This window comes from Chelonoidis abingdonii, chromosome 10, assembly GCF_003597395.2.
Source record: "Chelonoidis abingdonii isolate Lonesome George chromosome 10, CheloAbing_2.0, whole genome shotgun sequence".
NCBI lineage: Eukaryota > Metazoa > Chordata > Testudines > Testudinidae > Chelonoidis > Chelonoidis abingdonii.
This window is the reverse complement of record NC_133778.1, coordinates 62,276,118-62,299,760: the sequence shown is the minus strand read 5'-3', so window position 1 is coordinate 62,299,760 and position 23,643 is coordinate 62,276,118. Positions and strand designations below refer to the sequence as shown.

The 23,643-nt window shown below is 41.0% G+C and overlaps 1 protein-coding gene across 1 annotated transcript; it reads right to left on the bottom strand.

Moving 5' to 3' along the window:
• Positions 1-23,261, bottom strand: MCM6 (minichromosome maintenance complex component 6). The gene is made up of 17 exons (XM_032782239.2): positions 22,870-23,261; positions 21,331-21,477; positions 20,471-20,581; positions 19,525-19,774; positions 17,882-18,047; positions 17,652-17,797; positions 15,984-16,134; positions 15,188-15,329; positions 13,692-13,833; positions 13,418-13,525; positions 12,773-12,928; positions 11,815-11,943; positions 10,906-11,067; positions 9,191-9,326; positions 8,739-8,906; positions 5,313-5,452; positions 1-541 (listed from the first exon to the last, which is right to left on the bottom strand). Exons 1-17 carry the CDS (start codon positions 22,965-22,967, stop codon positions 428-430), a joined length of 2,466 nt encoding a protein of 821 aa, XP_032638130.1. The 5' UTR covers positions 22,968-23,261; the 3' UTR covers positions 1-427.
• Positions 23,262-23,643: the final 382 nt, after the last annotated feature.

Genomic DNA, 23,643 nt, shown 5'->3' with positions numbered 1-23,643 from the left:
ACATTTAACAAATTTTTATTTATTTAATAGGAAAAACAGAATTGTAAAAATCTACATCATAAAATCTCACTAACAGATACTAGAGAAGAATGGTCCAAATTTGTCCACTGTTAAAAAAGCATCTGGATTGCTCCATGCTGAAGATTTCATGTTGCCTTACCTTGCCTTGTTTGGAAGAGGACCATTAAAACAAAAAAAACCCCACAGAAACATTATATAAATTTATCACTTATATAAAACCACGTTCCAGGAATGCTGAATATCTATGAATAATCATGTATTACTAAGAGTACTGCTCCACACTAAAATAAAGTGTTCATACAAATTCAAGAATTTAGCTATTCAGTGAGTATTGCAACAATGTACAAAGAATGCATTTCCAACATGCAATTAACAAATTAAGTCCTACTATGGTATGTTACAACCCCTAGTCTTCCAGCTGATAGTTGGGGTTAACTACCAGGTATGGGTCTTCATCAAAGCTCTCTCCTTCTGTGGAGCCTTTTAGTCCAGTCTTGGTGAGTTCTATTAGAATGTGGTCCTGAAACAGACACAAAAATCCTTACTCACACAAAGGCTTAATATTGAACACAGTTATTTTTCAAATATAATTCTAATACAATAAGTGTTTGTTCTTTTTTAAAGAAAAGTCATCTCCTTTTGCACTTTATTTCATCTTTTCCCTCACCACCCTTTCGCATGTTTCTATCCTAAGTACTTATATGGCACCCCCATTGCTATGATATCCAAGTACAGATGGAGTAACTGAGACACAGATTTCAATAGGCGTCTGATGCCTAAATACTTTTGGGGGATCTGGGTCTAGGCAACTTGCCAAGAGCCAGAGATGACTATGGTGGAGCAGTGAATTAAATCCAAGTCTCCCACAGCCTAGTACTCTAACAACCAGATCAGCCTTCCTCCCAAGGATGTGGTTCACTGCTACTTTTACCCCTTTAATCCTGCACGCCCATCCTTATTTCACCTAGTCCTCATGCTATCCAGACTTCATTATCCCCATCTCTCCCCACTCTTCCATTGCACATGCTGTCTGCTTCAATTCTTCCCTGCAGAGAAAGATTCCACAGGCTCTCTTCTTTGGTAGTTTTTCCCTGTTTTTTGCCTCTTACAACAGCTGACCCTTCTTACAGGCGGGGCAGATAGCACCACCTATTATTAAAAGTTGCTCAACACTTTCCCTAACAGGAATGTTTTAAATTGTTTAAAACACTACCAAGCCTTAGCCATTTAAGCTGAAATTTTCCATGCCTGTATGTCTCAGATGAATTTTTATTTTGAAAATTTCAGCCAAAATGGTTCAACTACTCCCAAGAATGAGATTAAGGGGCAAAATAGATTAATAAAACAATGTAAAACCATTTTGTCAACCTTTTCTTTGAACAGTTCTTGTGTCCTCATACTTTGGCGTAGGGACTTGAAATTTGGGTGCTAGGGATGTGTGATTTGCTGTCCCTGGGAAAATCTGCCCAAATTTGACCAAATTATAATTTTTGGGGGTGGAGGTGGGGAGATAAATTCACAGTTCATACATGCTCAGTAAAGACTTAGATTTTAGCAGCTAAAATCTCCAAAGTTTCCATCTGCTGAGGACAGCTCATACATGTGCCCAGACTGCACGTGCGCCATCCTCACAGAGCAACTGAGCATGCTCCATCTGGTCTGGGGCCACAGGGTCAAAATAGAACTTTTCCTGTAATGGCTGCTCCAAGAGGAGGTGGAGCCAGGCAGTGGAACTGAGGGCAAGGAGCCTGCCTTTCCTGTAAATTCAGTGCCCCCATTCCTGGTGCTCAGGCAGTATGGAGGAAAAAGTGAACTGACTCAAATGCAGAGGAGACAAGAACCAGACCTGGAACAGGGAAAGGAGCAAATCACAACAAGGAGCCTGGTGGGACTAGGGGTGGGCTGGAAGATAAGGTGAGAGAAAACTGAGCTGGTATCCTTGAGGAGCCTGGAGTTCGGGGAGACAGATCTGATGAGTCAGAGGAGAACCGGGACTGGGTAGGCAAGAGAGACTAGGCCTGAGACTGGGTAAATGGGAAGAACAGAACTGGTACAAGGAATCAGGAGTGACGAATATACTGGACAGGTTAGAGGGAATGGGGCAGTAGAGTCTGTGTTGACTAGAGCATACTTCCCTCCAGAGCCTGGAACAAAACCCAAGATTCCAGAGTCTCACCATTTCTTTGGCGCTGGCAAATCACTGTGAAAGCCACTGGCAAAGTGTGTGTCTCATCCCTTTCTAATGCTGCTCCACGCAGAAGATGACAACCTATTCTTGTTATCAGTTATTCCATTAGCTGAAATGGCTGTCAGGGTGGAAAAATTAAGGGTTCCAATTCTGCTGATGAACCACTTGGGTGTCAATAAGACACTGAAGCCTGTGCCATCACATCTTCACTATTTTTAAGACGTGATATCTAGATTAAAACCAATGTGGATAGGCTTACCCAAGCTGGGGTATTGAGTCCAGTTTTGGGCCCCCCACTACAGAAAGGATGTGGAGCAGATGACTCTTCCATTTCAGCTACAAGGATAATTGACCAGGTTGTTGAAGGTGGTCAGCTGCTGTATAAATACCCTCCGGGCATGTTCAGCTCATGAAAAGGCAGCTGTTGGTGACATTAGGATGAATACCATTTTGTTTTCAAAACCCTGAATATGCTGATGACATTGCTTTGTTGGGTCGGTTTGGTGAATCGCTGCACAGGATGGCTGATCTGGTTGGGCACAAAGCAACATGCACTGGCCTTGTTATTAATATGGACAAAACCAAGTCCCTGGCCATGATCAGCCTCCAGCTCCTGACTACAACTAGCTCAGTACTAACCTGCCTAGTCACAATATTGGAGTAGATGGCAACTGTCAAATTCTCAGGAAGCATCACAGACCACATGGAAGTTACTCACAAGATGTGGATGCTCATGCAGCAGTTGCTGCCATATTCCAGGCCCTTAAACGGCCTCTATGGAGACATTGTGACAACAAGGTCTCTACAAAGCGGTGTTATCTACAGACCTACAGTTATACCAACTCTTTTGTATGGCAGTGAAACTAGGAACAGAGACTAAGGAAGGCTGAAGAGCACTGGACCGATGTTGTCTTTTCTCATAGTCTTGGTCAGTTGCTCCATATCAAGTGGCAGGACAAAATCAGCTATGAGGATATTCATAGCCAAACCCAGCAACTACCTTCATCAGCCCTGGTTCAGTTTTGACAGCTTTCTTGGTACAGATATATTATTAGCATGGAAGACCAACAAATTGAATGCCCCTACATGGTTGACAATCACATAGTCACCGAAAACTTCAGTTGGCACAATAAGATTGCCAATGACATAGATACTGAACAGCCAACCTATTTCTTGCTGGAGACTGAGCTGGGTGGCACTTGAGCTGCAAGGAGGTTACGTTCCTCTATGCCAGAATGAGTGCCTTATGCCAAATTAGCTTTAATCTATTTAGTCAGGAATAGGTACCCTCCCAAGGTAGATAAACCCTAAAAACAGTAACTCTTGGCACTGTAGAATTTACACAGCAAGCCAATTTAGCAACATTTGTACACTGTTTTAAGTAGTAGACTTGCCTGCCCCAAACATTGTCATATGGAGAAGCAGCATTTCTTGCCAAGTATAGACCAAAGAGTACTTTCTAGTTAGGCTTTTGATTAAAACTGATTTCTCAGCTTCCCTCTGGCAGCTGTCATTTTAATACAGAGAGAAAAGATAGAGAGAATCTAAATGTCCAGAGAGCGAGTTTCGCCACAGTGACAGAGACCTAAACTCAGGAGTGAGGACTCTGACATTGAGCCAGAAAGCAACTAGCAAGTTAAATGACCTAAATTTAACCTTTAAAAAGACATATTAGAAGAGTATATAAATGGTAAATAGGGCTATTCCTTATAAATAGCTAACACAGCCACAGACTAGAGCTTTGAAATGCAAACCCATGCTGTTACTATATCTATTGATTCAGAGATCAAAAGGGAAATATTAACATGTAGATAGAACTTGGGTGTAAGAACATAATTGACTAGATTTCTCACTGAAGTTTGTAGTAAACTGTTTCTCAGATGTTTAATGGATAACTACCTTATGCTGATGAATGCAACTAGTTACCTCTGTATACATAGGAAATAGGTTACTTTAAAGCCACTGTTCTTCACCCAAGGAATGCCTGCTGTCAAGAGGTTATTGATGGCCTGCCAGAGCACTATAAGAAGAGCTCTTGGCCCCTGATCCTGTTATCTCAGATCTGTTTAAGCTTTATAAGAGGATGTTTGAGTCATAAGACTGAGGTCCCCAGCTCCAGAGTGGGTCACCCCGATATTGGACACTGGACTCTGACCTATGAAACTAATTCTGAAAACTCTTTGCAACTCTAAAGCTCACCATCTCTACTATGAAATTGACCTAAGGACTCTATTTATGTCTGTATGTATAATGATCTTTAACCAATGCTCATTCTCTCCTTTTTTAATAAACTTTAGTTTAGTTACCCAAAGACACATTTATAGCCAATTCTTGTTAAGATCTGAAATACTCATTGACCTGGTGGGTAATGTGTCTGGTCCTTTGGGATTGGTACAAGTTTTTATATGATGAATAAGATTTTCAGTAATCCTGTATTTGACTTGGCTGTCTGAGTAGGAGCTCAAGATTGGGTTGCTTTAAGACAACTGTACTTCTGGGTAAACCAGTAAGGTATTGGGGAAGCTATTTTGTTGCTGGCTTGGTAAATCTAAGTATCAGAATAACCACCAGTTTGGGGGATTATCAGCCCCATTCTTTGCTTGGTTAGAGCAAACTGCAATCTCAGTGTGGCCTGCCCCGGTTCCCTGATCACAAGAATATTTCAGCTATATGGGCAAAAGAAAGGGGAAAGTTCCATTCTTTGGGAGGCTCATGTTATTTACTGAATGCCTGCAAGTCACTGCAAGAAAAATAGCAACCCTAGAAACTGGAGTCCATGAAAAGCTTCAGGGAGTATCACAGCCTGCTATTAACCACTTCTTGTTTGCAATTCAGCAGGACAAAGGAAATCTACTAATACTTGGAAAAGGAAAGTATGTAACGCCTGAAGCTCACTCACATCCACTCCCCACTTTTCCAGCCTGTAATTCCGACATTCCTTCCATGACCGGAGTTTTAACAGAAAGATATCTAGGTATTTATACAGCACCAGTTATTGGTGCCTGCACACAGACATACTGTATGTTCCAAACTTGTCAAATGCATCCAAAAAACATTTATAAGCTAAAAACCCTTTTAAATATCCACAAAACTGCATACATACATAGTGTGTAAGTCGATGAATGACTCTCTCTATGATCTTCTTTCTATTTATAAGCTCTTCTTCAGACTCTATTTCTGATTCAATTTCCTTTAAGTACCAATTAATAAGATCACTCTTCTTGAATGAGGAATCATCCTCTTCTGCAAGGAAAAAAGAAACCTAGATTATTCTAGTTACAATGCCAATCCCCAGATTGCATAAACATACAGCAGCAGGAGGATAATAATCAAACTGTCAAAGAGAAGACTTAGTATAACATTTACAATGTTGAAAAGAGAAGCCCAAAATAAACCTGTCAGATTATCTGTATCAAGGAGTTTTAATTTCCCAGGAAATGAGGTGTCTGATGACAGATGACATGTCACAATCACATTGGAGTCACATTTAGACTGAGAATTGAAGCTCTCATTTCTATCCATCCATGCAGCTCACAAACTTAAATACGCGGTCTGGAAAAAACACCAGGCAGAAGATTCAAAAAGGTAAGAAGCAGTCGCAAGCAGCGCTGTCTAGGTTTCCTCCAAGTAAAGCATTATTGTTCTGTCCAAAGAGGAAGACACTAGTGTCTTTTTGTAATAACTGCACATTGTGTCTACCTAAACCACTTTTGCAGCTTTAACTGGATATTGCAATCTTTACTTCCAATCTTAATTTTTTCTGTAGGATTGCTATATTATTGTCAAACAGTTGCCATGTTTCACCCTGGCAGTGACTTCATTTCAGCTGACATATTGTGGATCGACGGTGTTGTGAAAAAGGGCCCCCAACCCAATTCATTAAGACAAACCATGCAGCCCTTCTCCCAACTTTCAAACCAACATTCTTTGGTTTAGCTGACTGGGTGCTAATGAACCCAAAGTCTAATCTAAGAAAAGTTTCCTCATGGGATTTGTGTGAACTTGGTTTCTGAATGGGTTGTATGGTCCGAGAGGATATTCTTCTTGTGTCTTTACACCACAATCATAGGTTTCTGCAGCATTGGGCACATAATATGGCTTGGTCTGTAGCCCTGGTGAGATCTTCCATGATTCCTCCAAAAGCTGGCAGACCAACAGATGGTGTGTGTTTCATCCGAGTCACAAGTGTCTGAGTTATTAGCATAGCCTCACTTCTGCATATTGACCTTCCAGCTCTTGCTTGGAGGCTATTTAAACATCTCCGGGTCTATCAATCTCTCTCGGTACCTGCAGGAAGGCGTTTGGCAACATCAATGTGTATTTTGACATCTTTGCTGAGTATTTTGAACAGTGTGCGTTATGTTTCTAGTTGCGTAGCTGTTGCTGATTTTTTAAGCAGTTCTGTTGTTGCTAGGGAGGCCACGTGTCACCATGTGGTGGACGTCTGGTATCTTCAACCTGTCATAATCATTCAATGTTGCTTGTGACCACTCTCCTGATATCTGGCGGAGCAACTCCAGCAAGCACACAAAAGCTTGTTCATGTCTGTTGGTTTTAGACACCTGCGGCAGCTGTCAATCAGTACAGGTTCCAGCTGCTTTGTGTAAGCCGATCTTTTCCACACCGGACATACGTATCCGGCTCTCAGATAGCGAGGAGCGAAGTGCAGTGGCTCTTAGGATTCAAAATGGGGATCCCCGCAATTAGCAAATTTTCTGAGCATATTGCTCTAGGTGATAATTTTGTCTTTTATTGTCTTCTCCACCTGTGCCTTGAAGGAGAGAATGCGGCCTGATGACACTCCACAGTAGACAGGATCCCAGCAGTGGGCAAGTGATATCCCATTCCCGATGATGCTGAGTTGTCTATTGGCCTCACAATTCCAAAAATGGAAGAGAAGGACTTGCATTTTGGCTGTGCTGGCATGCACTTGATTCTCGGTGTGACAGACAGAGCCCTGACGGTGCTGATGTTCGTGTAGCTTTGATCTGGGCAAGAGCCATGGCTTGGACAGACACACCTAGGTCATCAGCAACATAAAACTTCTTTTGCCAGTTGATCCAGAGGTGGTACTAGCCCATTGAGGGTCTTAAGCAGATGCATTTTTGCCCCACACAACATATAATAAAAAGCTAATAGTCCTTGAGCTGCTCGGGCCCTAAGCAATTGCTCAGTCTGCTTACGCCAAGCACCAGCTCTGAGTTGATCATTCACATAGAGGCTGAGAAGTATTGAGGAGAGTATGCTCCCTTTTGGTAGGCAGTTTTTCTGTTGCCACCATAAGCTCCACTTCCTGTGTTATTTGAAGTAAAAACATCGGTTCTCTAGTAGACACTATCAGTTGTACAAGCTGGTGACCTTTCATGATGTATATTTTAGTGAGGAGCCTTCAGTGATTTACTGTGTCATATGCTTGTGGTAGGTGCTGTGTTTGTTGACTCTGTTACTATATCATTTTCAAAGCCATCTTCAATGTATCTAGTGATGTTCAGCACTTGACAGGTTCATGACTTGCCTGGGCGGAACCCAGTTTGCTCTAGGATTAGGTCCTTTTCAACAAGTTGTGATAGGCAGTGTAGGATGAGATGCTCTTACAGTTTGTGGAGATGACACAGTAGTGATATAGGTCTGCAAGTTCTTCAGCTCCACTGTGTCCTTCCGCAGCTTCAGGAGTGCCTCAACACATGCTTGCTGCCAGATCTTGGATACTTTGTATGTATCTGAGCAACTTAATTAACCAGTTCTTTATTGCTGGTCCAAATGGTTTGATTTGTTCAGTATGAACACTGACTAGGCCAGCAACTTTGCCATTCTTAAGGGCGTTAATTCTGGAGGTTAATTCAGTATACAAAAAAGTCTCCTGCTCTTCTTGCCACTTAAGCTGCATCTTAGGTTGTTTGTTCAGTGGCCTACCATTTTCTAGGAGATGTTGCTTTGCCTTCCTTGGGTGGATATGCTTTCTTTCTGCTGTGGGTCATGTCCATATTCTCAATGAGTTTCTGCCTTTATTGCTGTTTTTCCTCCTTTACTACTGAGACCAGTTCTTTGCCAGTTGCGATGATATCCTCAGTGAATGGGTCTGCTTTGAACTTCTGCTTTTATTTTGTGTATCAATCTGATCACTCAAATGTTAGTCCTGGCAAATAATTTGTTCTGCAGTCTCATGAAATATGCGTCAACACATAATACATACCACATTGATAAACTGTTTGTAATTTTCTAGTATTGATTCAATCTTTCTTATAAAGAGCATTGAGGTCACTGGGGAAGCCCTTTCATTCGGCAGTCTTAAAATTAAAGTCATGCGGAAATGATACTGAATTTGGCATTATGTCTTCATTGATCTTAATGGCAATGGGCCAATGCTGCGAATGTGGAATTGGACCCAAACTAAGTTTGTTACACGAACCAGCTATGTTGTTGCTGACAAATGCCAGATCAGAATTGTAGCCCTGCACTACAATATAACCAAAGAGCATCTGTGATGATGTAAGCCCATTCACTTTACAGTTTTTAAATTAATTCTTACCTTCTTCTGCTTTCCTGAGGTGCAGCACAATGAGGTTAGAGATTCGGCGGTATTCAGAGAAGCCAAGTTTCAGGGAAGCCTTGGGGGCTGCATCTTTGTTTGTATCCTCAGAGTGGTCACTGATCCCATTCACAAGGCCATTGACACCTGCCGGAGCATCTGCACCGCCTGTATCAACAATTTTTATGAATAAAGTTTAAATTTCAGGTAATTAGCATCGTTATGCTGATCGGGAAGCTGAAGCAATCTGACTTTCCTAAGATCACAGCAAGACAGTGCTAGAATTAAGTACAATCCCCTACTCAAGCCCTGGAGCATGAGAAAGTAGGGACAGAGGTTGAAGCAGGAAACAAAAGAACAGATGCACTCTGTCAAACAATTAAGCACTAAACATTGGAAGGTCCCCCCTCCCATTCACAAGCAAAGCCAGAAACTGTCAGCAAGTGACTTACCATTGACTCCATCTTCAGCCTCCTGATCCTCCATTTGCTGTTCGTCATCTTGGTCTAAATTGACATCTGGAGTCTCAACTCTGATGATAGATTTGTTTAATAACCTGAATGCTTCCTTCACATGTTTTGGATGAACCTAGGAGAGATTTCCAAAACATATTCATGTGTTCAGAACCTAAGAATTGTACTTCAGATAGTCACTTCTCAGGGTAGAATCGCAAAAAGAATGGCATTGCAGAGTCTCCATAGTCACATCTTACTAATCCTACATCAAAAGTAGAATATTTTTTTTTTTTTTTGCCAGCCACAAAAACTCACCCTTGGCTGACAACCAAGGTTGGTTCTTTTTAAAACTATGCCCTCTGACAGCTTGTGACTTTCAGAAAATTTGCATAGGATTACTGAGGAATAAATAGCCTGCTGATGGTGAGTTTTCAGGCTGGCAATTAGAAAAAAGATTTTGTTCAAACTGAGCCCACACAGAGAACATAGAGTCCCACAATGACATTTTTATAAGATCTCAATGACTTTTGATAGGACATCAATCCTTAACACAACAAGCAACATTACCTAAATTACAGATAATCCTAACATTTTCTTAGAAAGTGACACTTTTACTATTCACTAGTGAGTTTTTTGCACAGTACTTGAAAAATGAAAAAAATTTAAACTCGCTTGTTTCACTTTCAGGTTTCCAACAAAACAACACAATGGTGTGAGGTTTGACTGGCAACAGTATTCAAGAATGTTTATAATTGAAGTGTGTCCCCTTGGAACCAGAAAGAAACTAACTAGAATCATCTTCATTACCCAACCACAGACTGCAAAGTTTTTAAAACTAAACTTAGCCAAACTCTGACCTGACAAGCATCTTTAGAACATAACTAGCAGATATTTTTTGGATATCGTATCAGTTTAGAGCAAAGTGTGTCAAATTCAAACAGTAATCAGTAAAATCATGTTAATCCTATATTCACTGAAGCAGATGGGTTTTTAAACTGGGATTAGATTATGAAAAAAGGTAGTGAAGTTTTCCAAATCCCATCCATACAAGAAACCACATTCAGTAGATCTGAACAACTGCATAAATACGATCAGGCACGTCTTCTGGGTTCCCCGGTCTTGGCTCCCCCTCACTAAGTTCAAATACACCCATAGGCTTTGCTGGGCTCCTTATACTTGGCAATGCGTCAGTGAGGCTTAGATGCCCTGCTGGGTTCTGCTTGGCTCCTTCTTGATTGGGGGTGGAAGAGAGTGGCAGCATCTCCCAAGCCCACTCAATCACAATGCCAATGGAGCTGTATCTCAGTAGACTGTGTAGATCTTCATAATATTATCTTTCTCCTGCCTTACATGTTTTGATGAGTAGTGAACATTTAAATTAATATTGTCGAGCACATGAATTAATATCCAATCGGGCAGATCACATATATCTTAACTTTGAAAATGTGAGCCACAGTATACCTCCCTCTCCTCCCCCCCAACAACATCTAGGAGATTGTTTAAATATGGGAGAACAAGGCAGCAACATGAAAGGAGCTGACATGCCATACAACTAAGTACTGTGTGAATCAGACACCTTATTTTAAGATGGGGGAAGAAAATGGCCAGGAAAAAGCAAATTCAGAGTATCACTGTCAAGTTTCAAGACCAAAATGCTAATTGCCTTTATGTAGCTGTTTAATTTTTTTTTTTTTTAAAAAGCTAAGTGTTACCTCATCACAACAGTGCATTCGGGCCATAGCTTCAGACAGTCGAATCATGCTCTCCAGTTGTCGTACTGTGATTCTCCAGGATGACTTCGTAACTCCAGAGCCATCTCGTTGACGTAATCGTTTATACTGCTCAACTATGAAGTCCTCTGACTCTTTAGAAATCTGATTGAAATAAGATGGTACATTTGTTCAGAATGAACTGGTTTAAGCATACTGCCTCCATTAGTGGAACTTCTGAAAGTTCCACTGCATATTTCTAAAAGCCATTTTTAAGTTGTAATTTGGATAAACAAAGAATTTGCTTCAGTTATGTTCAAAATTTACATTTTTCTATGTGCAGTAACCTTTCAAAACAAAGGTTTTAAATTCAGTTGCTTGATTAAGCAACAAGTCACTGCACTATAGATTACCAGATACTGTTGAGGAAATGATTATTCTCCCACACCCAGAGATATGAATTAAACATGATGAAGCTCTTCATTTGCTTTTGGTACTGACAGACACTCAGCTCAAGTTTTTAAACCCAATCTCAACTGTGCTGTCAGGGGTTCTGGCATTTATAAGGAGAGCAAGTGGATCCAAAATATTCCAAGCTTCCATGCCACAGCTTAATTAACTGCTATACTGTAGGATCAGTTCACTGATTTACTTTCTACCTGCACAAAGAAAGCATTAAGCAGAGTAGTAACTTCACTTCCTTAAAAGCAGCAAAGAGTCCTGTGGCACCTTATAGACTAACAAACGTATTGGAGCAAGAGCTTCCATGGGCGAATACCCACTTCATCAGATGAAGGTGCCACTGGATTCTTTGCTGTTTTTACAGATCCAGACTAACACGGCTACTCCTCTGATACTTCACTTCCTTAGACCTTTCTGTATTCTAAGATAAAATATAAACAGTAAAGTTACCTTTGGTTTAAACTGTCTTGCAAATAGCAGGTACCTTCTAATATCATCTAGTGAATACACGCGATCAACAGATTCTTCTATTCTGGAATGCAGATCCACTATGCGCCTGGCAATGGCGTAATCAGTAACCTAAGAAGTCATTGCTTTGTTAGATCATTTTCATATAGCAGTGAAGCCATCATCAACTTAAACACACAACAAGGACATTGTTCCTTCATTTCCTGCTCCCTCATTTGTGCCCTTGATATCAGAGCTACTTTTTCCAGAAGCAAAACTATCAAAACTCTATGCCACGGCATACCACTAGAACATTAGAAGTTTTAAAGAGATGGAAGAGGTAGTAAAAAACCTAAATGACTTCTTGGAACTTTACTTTATGAATAGTATCATCTTAGTCAAACAAGTGGTAGAATCTGGAACTCGACAGTGAGGGAATTCTAAATTCTCTTTTCCTTCATCTCAGACTACTTTCTGTGTATTCCATCAACTCAATGCCTGTTAGAGAGTCAATCTGAGGGAAGGGAACAGAGAAAGGCAATGCTTTCTACATCTCATTATCTGTATTATCATAAAGGCTCAGAGCCACAGTCACTGATAGGAACCCCATTGTACTAGACAGGGTACAAAAAGCAAAAAAGACTGCAAATTCTATGGGGTACAAGGCTATCTAAGACAACATATAAAAGATGGAGAGACAGACTGACAGTGGAGTACAAGAAAACACAGACAATATGGTAAACTGTGGTCTCAGCACACCAAAGCAAATACCATGTTGACTATCGGCAGCAGTCACAGCTTCAGCGACCAGCCAAAGCACAAGTTAAATCAAACTACTAGAAATCAGCATAATCTGTACAGTAGATTTGTATTTCCAACCCTGTAATTCTGTAGAATGCAGAGAGAGAGAGAGAGAGAAAAGAAAAGAAAAGGCTCTGACAGCTCCTGCCCCTGTACTTACCTCATTACATTCATCCACAAGAATGAAGAAGAGATCAAATCTGGACATGATGGGAGCCGACAGATTTATGTTCTGTTTCAGAGATTTTGATCTGTCATAACGCCCACCAACTGGGTTTGCTGCAGCCAAAATGGAGGTCCTGGCATTCAGAGTAGCCTGACAATGAAAGAAAAAAAATTACCAAAGCCTTAATATGTCACTTGTCAGTGTCACTTACTAAGGAAACGCAACAAGTTTTGGCTTTTCTTCCAACTGGTAGGTATAGAATTTAAGCATCTGTTTGCTAATGCAGCCACATACTTTGCATTATGCCCACTGATTTAGAAGGAATCTCTGCTGACAGCAGCAGCACAACAAAAGCAGTAGAAATGATGCCACGAAAGAGTTTTGGCTAACTAGTACTTTGCCCTGATATACAGTTCACATTAAAAGGTCATCATTTTAACAGTTAAGATAGTAGTATCTGAAATACTGCAGCAGGCACTTTTGAATTATTATATAAGGCTCAGTGCATTCAAGGTAGGTTTCTTAGTTTTACAGATGGGGAAAGTGAGGCTCAAAAAGGTTAAGTAACCTGTATTTAAACATATATGTTACAAATACACAGATACACATGCAAACTCTGCAAAGAATGGTGCAAGTTACCTTAACTCCTGCTTTTGTTATGGATATAGTCTGTTGCTCCATTGCTTCATGAATGGCAACTTGATCTCGTATATCCATTTTGTCAAATTCATCAATGCAACAAACTCCCTAAAACAAGAGTAAAGAAATAAGATCATCCATCTTCAACAGCAGCTAGCTCAAAAAAATACAAAAAACTTTTGCAAAATTGTATATATTGAATCAAAACAACACAGGGAATACTGGAACCCTACTACTCTTAAATGCTGCTTCAGATTTTAGTTAGTGGACTTACATTATCTGCCAACATCAGGGCTCCTGCTTCAATGACAAATTCATGAGACTCCTCATCTTTCACTACAGCAGCTGTTAGACCAGCAGCACTGGAGGCTTTCCCGCTGGTGTACACAGCACGGGGACTGAACTCCTCCACATGTCTATTGGAGAGAGGTACCAATTAGTCTGCACTAACTATCCACTTTTATTAGAAATGTTGCAGAAGGTGCAGATACAAGAACTTTTACACAGTGATGCCTTCTACCACTCTATCAGGCCGAGGGATATGCTGGCCGCCGCTTCCCGCCACCCCCATTGGCCTGGAGCGGCAAGCTGCGGCCAATGGAAGCTGCGATCAGCTGAACCTGAGGATGCGGAAGGTTGCTGTTCCCTGAGATAGTACATAATCTGCAATACCCCAAATTTAGGCTAATAAAAAATGTAACAATACAGTTTAGATATTGGCATCTAAATATTCGGGTACATCTCTCAAAAAGGTTATACTAAGAGTAGCTTGTGGAAAGCAAATATAGCAGTGAGTGTAGACTGTCCCTCCATAATTGATAAATTTAGGATAGGCTGTTCCGTACTAAAAACAATCCATCAAAGTATTTCAGTTACTTTCCCAACATGTTCCGAGTGCTATGCAAACATTAAGCCTCTAAAAAACCTACTGGACCTCAGAAGTAAAGTATAAAGATCTTACAGGTGGAGGGAAAACACAGATATGTTTAACAACTGGTCAAAGGCCTCATCACAAGTCAGTACAGAACTGGAATTAGAATTTAATTCTTCCTATTCCAAAGTCTATGCTCGTTCCTCTAGACTACGCTGTGAGTGGAAACTCCATAAAAATAATGCATTATGTCATATATGATGTTTTAATTTACCAAATATTAAACAATATAATAAATTTACTTGTTTATTTTCCAAAAATGGGTAATATGAAGCATGGTACTATTATTTCTGCTGTAAAGGGGTATAAATATATACTGCATTTATTACTCAAATTCTGTCAAAAGCAACACTTGTTACCATATTTGTCAAGCACTAGTCCATTTTTGGCATCTAATGTCACCACCACCACATTGTTCTTACGGTGTAGCCAACAGAGTTTGTTGTTTGCTTCTGTATGTCAAAAAATATTCAGTGGTGTTTGCATGGTTCTGGAAACAGGTGCTCAAATAACTTATTCCTCTTTACCTGAGGTAAGGCTGAACAAATACGCTGTACAGATACACCTCAAGTATGGCTTGACTCAAAGATTTTTTTTTAAGTCTCTGGGATACAGTAAAACCTGAAGAAATATTTTAAGCCTTACAAGATTAACTCTTAACTACTTGACACTGCTCCTTTAAGTTATTGAATACACATATCAAAGTACTAGCTTAGGAGGCAAATGCATTGCCTTCCCATATTCGTTAAGTGCTTTACAACTTTCTCTCTCCTTCTAACACTCCTAGCTCTGGTTAGAAATGGCAACATTTAAGTGCTGGATTTTAAAAATATGCTTACTTGAGAAACTGACTCTTGGCTGTACTTGGATCTCCAACAATGCAAACATTGATGTCCCCACGCAATGAAGTGCCTTCTGCAGTTGTCTTAGGAACTCCTCCAAACAGCATCAGTAGAATCCCTCGTTTCACTTCATCATTACCTGCCCCATAAAAAGAAGTTCCAGTGATGGCCCATAAAGCAGCTTTGGGATGTTACACTTTGTGTAGATAAAAATTCAGCCCAATGGAAGTTTCAAATCTCATGCATTTCAACAACATGGACTGGAAACAGCACTTATATGCGCGATGCAATTTTAAGGTAGAGCAAATTACAATGAAGTTGATTTCCTTGGCACTATAGCAGCCCCAAATCTTTGGACAGAACAGGGGGACCTAAGTGAGTTCACAGGCAATTATTCTGAGCTAGTGTCAAAATATTATCAAATTGCAGCTATTGTCTGAACAGTATTTCATACACGCCATTCAGAACAGAGATATGTGAAGTCCTATCCCTTGGATGTTTTTGAGTGTCTATACCAGACAAAGTTTGCATCTAACTGCCAGGCTGTAGGGTTTACTGAACAACTAGAAATGAACAGGTCACCCTTGTAACGGAAATTACTGTTCTGATTGCATTTCATTCCAAAATATTAAATAAAAACCCAACCTTTTATAGAGCAATATAAAAACTAGACAGGAGGATTTGAGATATTAGTTACATGTCTTCAACCCGTCCCAACACATGACTGAATAGCAGTAGCAGATAGTATTAAGAATGCAATCTGCTCACCCTGCCATAACAGCTGGACTCTTACCATGTACAGTAGGGAAGAGGCTGGTACAGAGATTGTGGTAAAGGTTTTTATCCTGGCTCATTTCAAACACCTTTTCCCATTCCTTTACAGACATCTGGTTTTTAATGCTCTCTGCAGTCTGTTCCTCATCTCGGAGCTCTTTCCCTCCAAACTAAATACAAATAAGAAAGTAAGAGTGAGGTAACGATACAAATTCAAAGTATGGCAGTGCTGGGGTGGGGGGCGGGGAGAGGAATGAAAACTACAGGCTTGAAATCACACAAGTTTAGCATGGAAAACACAAATAAGATTTCTGTTCAGTGTAGCCTGCTGGGATCTGTACAGAAGCATATGGGTTTGTTTAACACGGAAATAAAAAAATTGAGGAATTTGCTTTTTGATTTCCATGGAAAAAGTACATTTGGAACACCCTTTTCTTTTCCAGTAATACCACTGAGCCCCTTCACTCCCAAGGCAATGGAGCCACATGCAGCATTTTGCCCATAGCAAAAGAGAATTCAGTAGTGAAAGGGGTTAAAGAGTCTGTGCTAAAACTGTACTTTTAATTCTCTATTGAAATTAATTGCAAATGGAAAGCATATCACTAATACTAGAGTAAGTATACTTCTGTTTCCAGGAAATTTAGGAAGGATTCAAATACACATCTATGCAGATGTCAAGTTGCTACTGAAATTATGCAAATTATGTTAAAAAACTTAGCCACAGATAGTTTTAAAAATTGTTTTTAGTTCATTTGTACTGTGGGAGCACCCAAAGATCCACAATTTCAAGATCAGGAGCTTGGTATTGTTCATGTCATATTTAAGATGACCTTAAGACACCCAGGAGATCGAGATGCGGGAAGAGACGGGAAAGATGTATGACTGGATAGGAGACTAGTCATTTACTACCTTCTTATTTTTAAACTCTACAGTAGGCCAGATAGTTACACCTCTGAAGTATACGTGTGGGAGGCAGGGCTGCTCTCTAGTAACCCCTTCAGGCCCAAGCATGGTACTGCATGTGGTCCCTGCCAGAGTCTGCAAGGCTTGGCTGCCGCTTGCCACAGGGCAGCCTTTGTTGCAAACTTGACATCAGTCTCTAAACAACAACAAATAATAAAACAAACAACAACTACTCAGGTTTCGGTTGTCTGTACCTTTATACAAAGAGGAAAAAAAGGCAACCTTAAAATGTACATGTTAAGTTGCAGCGCTTAGGGCAAGGCCCCTGATGTGAACCTGAGTTCTGGCTTATCCTTGAGGAGTTCTTCCTCTGTCCCAGTCTCACTCAGCTCTGCCCCTAATCAAAAGCAGGCAACCTTCTTAAACAGCCTGCTGGTTTTTGATTGGTCAGTATTTCCTTTTGACTGTCCTAGGCTTCTGGAGAACTATCTTGTTGGTTTGCTTAAACTGAGTGGTTTTCCTTGGGAAGGAAGTGTCAGGGCACTGATGTCTCTAGCAGGGGGCAGAAAAGATTTGACAGACCCTGTCACAGTAAGAACATGGGAAGAGAGACTTTCCTCTTCCATCTTGGTTTATGTAGCAATATAACAATTGCAACACATCAGATCCAGGGAAAAATCATAAACAGATATAAACTGAAGCTTCACTCCCTAGGACAGGCAAAAAACCCACCACTCTCTTCAAGTCAGATCTTTAAGTCAAGTCTATTTCTTGAAATACTTACCCGAGGATTTGTTGGAGCAACATAACATGCTAAGAAGACTAGTTTATAGGACAAATCTCTGACTCCCAGAGCACGAAGTCCTCGGATTCCTTCAGTTTCATAACCCTCTGTACCACTGACACGGGAACCAGTTTCTGCACGCACACCTGCCATATGAACAAGAGTCTTAAGTTTTGTTTCAAGTATGCACACACGACAGCTTAAGTCGCCATTTACAGACAGCAGTGTACCTGGGGTGGATAGCTGAGCTACATCGGGTACAACAATCAGCGATCCTGTGAAGTCACACTTGTCACCAGCCTGGGCTGACTCTACCGCTTCAGCACGCAAGATCACTTCCACACTGCGAGGAATGCTTCCTCGAGGCAGTTCAGCCTGCGTCTCCTGAATGCGAACCTAAAGAGGAAGAGAATATTAAATGCTCTGCTGAAACTGACAAGTTAAATTTTTAGCAATTTAAAAGTATTTCTAAACTTTTTATATCTAACATGTGGGGAAATGGCATTTGGCCTCTGGAAGCTTCAGTCATAACAAAATCATGCTACTTCCCTTTAAATAAAAAAAGGTGACTATTTAAAATGTCCTACTGGAGCAGTGGATTAAGGATGCTGGAAAAATTGGATAGGGTGCAAAGAAGTCAGAAAACTAATTTGAGGACTGGGGAAAATGCCCTGCAGTGACAGACTTAAAGAGCTAATTTTTTTCCCTTCCTCAAAAGGAATGCATAAGTTAATTTAGGCCCTATCTACACAGTAAAGATTGTAAAAAAGCAGGGTGGATTAATTTAAAATCAAGGCAATTTAAATTGCCAAGTAGATTTTAATCAATTTTTCCCCTTGTACTTCAGTTATTTTCTAAAGAAAGAAAATATTCACACTGGTTAATATAATCATTAAAAAATCATGTTGATTTACAACTAAACAGAGCATTTACACTAGATTTGGTACATCTTTTTGTTTTCTAGGCATGTACGTTATAACAATATACAATGATTTAAGCAATTATAAAGCTTAATATTTTCAGATTCTTATTAATGTGCATTTTTAGTATGTTAGAAAACAGTGAATTATATATTGCTTATTATATAATTTTTTCTTCATGATTTGTGTCAAACGGCATTAGGACAGGAGCTGGAATGTAATTAAACAGTATATTTATTTTTCATTTAAAATGTTTTGAGAGATTATAAATGTAGGTCTTAACATATTTTATATTAAATTCCGATATTAAATTTTTTTCTTAAAAAAAAAACTAAACCAAAAAAAATTTAAAAAAATCCAATGTTTTATTTTTCAAAAAAAATCGTCAATGTTTACATACTCTAATAACAAAATAAATTTGAAATTCAAAATAGCATTCTCATTAAACCATGTTTAAAAAAAAAAGTGTTTCAGCATAAAAAGAGATGAAGGCTACTGTTTTTTAAAAGCCTGATAAAATGGGCTGGCTTTGCTCATCTGAACCACTCCATATTAATATAATTCAGTCATAACCAAAGTTAATAACTGTTAAACTCTATTTTAGATGGATAGAAAAAACAGTTGGCATAGTATTTGTATAGAACAATTTTACCTTGCTTATTATGGGAAGCTAGCATTGATGCTCTCCTGCCTTAAAATGTGTGTGTTTTATTTATAGACGAATAAAGCATCTCAAGTCTGAAATTTGCTTAAGTCTCATCTGCAACTTCAAAAATACATCTTCTGGAGACAGAAAACAGCCACTTATAAATTCAAGTGCCTTGTGTTAGCACTGCAAAATATCTGACTCCATATAATCAAGATTAAATGTGAACCAGTGGCAGTAGTACTTTCTAAATATGGAGACATTAACACATACACCCAACAAAGTTCTAGGGAAGCCATGGAAATACCTTTTGAAAGTCAACAAATCTTGATTTGTTTGTGTCCAGTAAGAATCTCCTTCTATTGGCACAGACTGGGTTTCTGCAGATGTTTGGCTGCGTATATTTAAATTGCTGCTCCACATCTTTTATCACTGTCTGACAGTCTAGACACAGGAAGGTTCCACTTACAAGCTCTGGATGAACTGGATGGGTTCGTACCACCTGTCCACTAATACGCATCAATGAGCCAATTCTGGCTGATGTCAACTCTCGAATTCTGTAAAAAATATCAAATTAATAGCCATTCAGATCCGAGGTGTCCTGCCATTCCACAGTTTTATGCCCCATTTCAGCAAAATACTTAAGCACTTAAGATAAATATGTGCTTAAGTTCTAAGTAATACAATGGAATCTAAACACATGCTTAAGTGCTTTACTTAACTGGGGTCGTTAAGAGCATTCAGTACCACACCAACATAATTCTACAACAGACATGTTACTGCCGATATCATGCTTAGCATTAATGAAACTTGCTCATTTACTCTGTGTTTCTAAAATTATCAGTGATAAAGAACATAGTTTGGATGATTTCTAAAGTTTAAGTCAGCATTACAAATGCATCAAAGTTGTGTTTTGAAAAAAACATGTTTTAAACTGATTTTAAAATAGACAAGTCACAGAATGCTTGTCTACTTACAAGCGACAGAGGGCTTGGAAAATATTTCTGTGGAAGACTAGATTTTTTCTAAAAGATATGCTCTAAGAATTATTTTGGCTAAATTATTTGGCCTCTGTTACACAAGAGGTCAGACTACTAGATAATCACAGTGGTCCCTTTCTGGCTTTGGAATCTATTAATTTATTCAAAGTTTCATTGCTGTGTCATGTGTTTACTGTAGTCTTCTTTATCCTAAGTCTGCTTAGTCCAGCTCAATGTGTTTCAACTATTAAAATATCTCTCTATCTATCTTACTTGTGTCTGGTAGGTAGATCTTGGAATGCAACATAAAAGTCTTTGTTTGGAGGAACATTTCCATGGTCTCTGGCAAAAGTCTTCACTGCTCGACACAGATAAGGATAAACTCTGAAATACAGGAAAGAATTTCACATTTTACAGAAGTTACACATAACTCTTTCCCCTTCACACCCAGCTAAAGGCCTCCATTTGTAAGTTTTGGCTTATAGTATTTCAGGACACACGTAAGCAAGTATAAATATGTCAGATATGAAATACTGTGGGATATCACAGTTTTGCTCTTCATTCTGAAGAAGAGAGTGTTGAGTATTAAGCTTATTTCACTATTAAGGGCAAGAGAGCGCTCTCCCAGCACTATAAAAAAATCCCATCTCCACGAGAGGAATAGCTACCAGCGCTGGGAGCACAGCTAACATCGATGGTGCACCGTCTACACTGGCACTTTAAAGCGCTGAAAATTGCAGCGCTTGGGGGGTGTTTTTTCACACCCCCGAGCAAGAAAGTTGCAGCGCTGTAAAGTGCCAGTGTAGACAAGCCCTAACTCTTCTGGGTCAAGCTTAGCCTGAAACAGATGTTGAAACTAGAAAATAGCAACTGGCTCAATAAAGTATTTTCAAAGTAGCAAGTACTACGATGGGTGAATTCATTTAGTATTTCCATATTGTCCATCCACTTTTCCTCACAGCACAAATGCAATTGCCTATTTGCTTCATGTTTGGTGATAGTTCTGAACACAGCACATGAAGTGGGCACAGCTAGTAATCCGGCCAGTCAGCAGAAAGTTCCGATGTAATGGAGGGAAATGTTTTTAACTCTAATATCCAGGTCACGTTGCCCAGTTCTCAGGTGAGCCTTACCTGTAGAACTCCTCCTGGACAGTGGTAGAGAGCTGCTGATTGAACTGCTCCAAATCCACAAAGCTCACAATTAGTGTGTTCCTCTCTGGGCGGATTAGCTCTTCAGCATCATGCAAGTATTTGACTTCCCCATCACTGTTCTGGAATCTGAAAGGGACAGCATTTCAGGGAAAAAGTTTTGCAGTACTGTATACCAAACAGCAACTGAATACAATTCTTCAATGCCCATGTAAAGGGGGTAGGAGAAAAAGCCATATAACACTAGCACTTGCAAATGTCACTGCCAAATATAAGTTTCCTCCTGCCCCTTGGTCCACTGATCCACAAATGGCGAATTCAACATGAATTAATACAACTGGATCTGTATTTCACATACCTGGTTCCCCAGACAGCATTTTATTTATAGTTTAACAACGACCTGCACAGGTAAAATGTGTTTTATTTCTTTATGATTGTTACAGATTATATTAGAAATAGCACCATGTGACAGCCTTAGTTTTTGATTGAAGACCCCTGGAGGGCTACTCTGAACTTCAAATATGAAAAATGAAACTTAAGCAACCAAGAGATAACGGAACCTTTGACCACACTGTATAAAGCTTCATTAACAGCTATTGAACAAATATTCCTGTCAATGATTTGGAAGAAAAGCTCTGCCTGGGAAAATTCAAATAACCCAAGGGAGACCCACATTCTCTCTCATGAGCCTTAGAAAAGACTCACTATTCATGACAATGAGATATAATGAAGCACCAAATTTAAACACAGTTCAAATCTAGGCCAAAATGAGTTGACAGTCTTGCTAACAGTAACCTTTGTAGGTCACATGTGCATGATTGTACAAGCAACCAAGGGTACAAAATAAAGGCTGATTTCTGTCAAGTATTAGCATCTTCTGTGCACAGCTATCCAAAATGCACAAAGCAAAGCACAAGTGAGTAAGGTACAAAGAAATCTCATAAGGGTCAAACAATTTATTAATTTGTAAACCATCTGGGATTATACTTTAACAAGAGAATGCTCGAACAGACGTAAACCAGGGGGAAGACACCCTCCCCCTCAGGTCAAACATAATGGACGCCAACCAGCTGCAAACAAGCTCAGCTGTGTATGATTGTAACTAGGAGAGACAGCATCAGTGCAGGGAGGTGCTGAGAGACTTCAGCCCCCATCAAGCAGTCGCACTGACCCAGGTCTCCTCCACCCAGCAGCGTCCGTGGTTTTAATAGACCGAGCTCCAGGCGCTGGGGAGGCCTCCGGGCCACCGCCCAGCTCCCGTGGAGACATGGCTGAGGAGGCTGCCGAGTAAGGAAGGTGCCTCTCCCGAAGCCGAGTCGGGCACCTCAGAGCAGCCGCAAGGTGCGCCCCTCCCCCGCCCCCTGCAGGGAGCATCCTCCGCCAAGGGGGGCAGAGAGCAACAGCCGCGCGTAGAGGCGGGAGCGCAGCCAGTGCAGCGTAAGGGTCCTGCTGCCCCCGCCCCGTGACAACGTCCCGCCGGCGGCGGGGGGCGCACAGCTGCCGTTGCCCGGGGGCACTTACTCCTCCAGGAAGTCCTGGAACAGCTTCTGGCACTTCTCCGCCACCTCATCGCGGAGCTGCTGGTGCGCGACCCCCACATCCCCGGCCGCTAAATCCATGGCTCGCGCTCAACCGTCTCACCACCACCGGTCCAGGAGCAACTCGCGCGCTTTGGACACAGCCCACGTGGCTAGCGGGCACCACCACCGACCAATTAGCGGCCGCCTCTGCCTGCGCCCCGCCTCTTCCGAATGTTCCCCGGCAAAATTTTCGCGCCAAACTCGACGGATACCGGGGAGGTGGTATTTAAAGGGGAAGGTTGCGAGTCGGCGGACGGCAAATTAAGGGACAGTGAAACAATAGCCAGACTGGGCTGGGGAATGTGTCTGAGCGCCGCAGGCAGCAGCGGCTGCGCATGCGCAATGGTGGCGGCCCCTTTCTTCGGTTGCTAATCGCTTTAAGAGGCCCGAGGTCCCTTCCAGTCTGTCGTTTCTGTGATTCCAGGCTTGTGAGCTGAGCCGGCGACAAGCGGCACCTAGCGGCCGGCCGCAGTTTTTCACATAACTTAAACGGGAACCGATCAGGTTTGTCCCAGCTGCCGCTCCGTTGTGGCCAGCGGGCCAAATTTCAGTGCCTTGCGCTGGAGCGTGGCGTTGTCTCCCCTGCGGGAGGCCCCGGCCCTGTCAGCGGTAAGCCCGGCGCCTAACGTGTGCCTGGTTCCGGGCGCCACTGCCAGGGACAGAGCCTCTGCCGGGAGCGGGCAGCCTGCCTAGGGTGGAGTTGCCACTGTAGGGT

Excerpts from the sequence above, each read along its gene's own strand:
- MCM6 (XM_032782239.2), bottom strand. The coding sequence starts at position 22,967 with ATGGATTTAGCGGCCGGGGATGTGGGGGTCGCGCACCAGCAGCTCCGC. Across the intron at positions 17,798-17,881 it reads AGCTCAGCTATCCACCCCAG|GTGTGCGTGCAGAAACTGGT; the intron begins GTACACTGCTGT and ends TTCATATGGCAG. Across the intron at positions 13,834-15,187 it reads GCCAAGAGTCAGTTTCTCAA|ACATGTGGAGGAGTTCAGTC; the intron begins GTAAGCATATTT and ends TCTCTCCAATAG.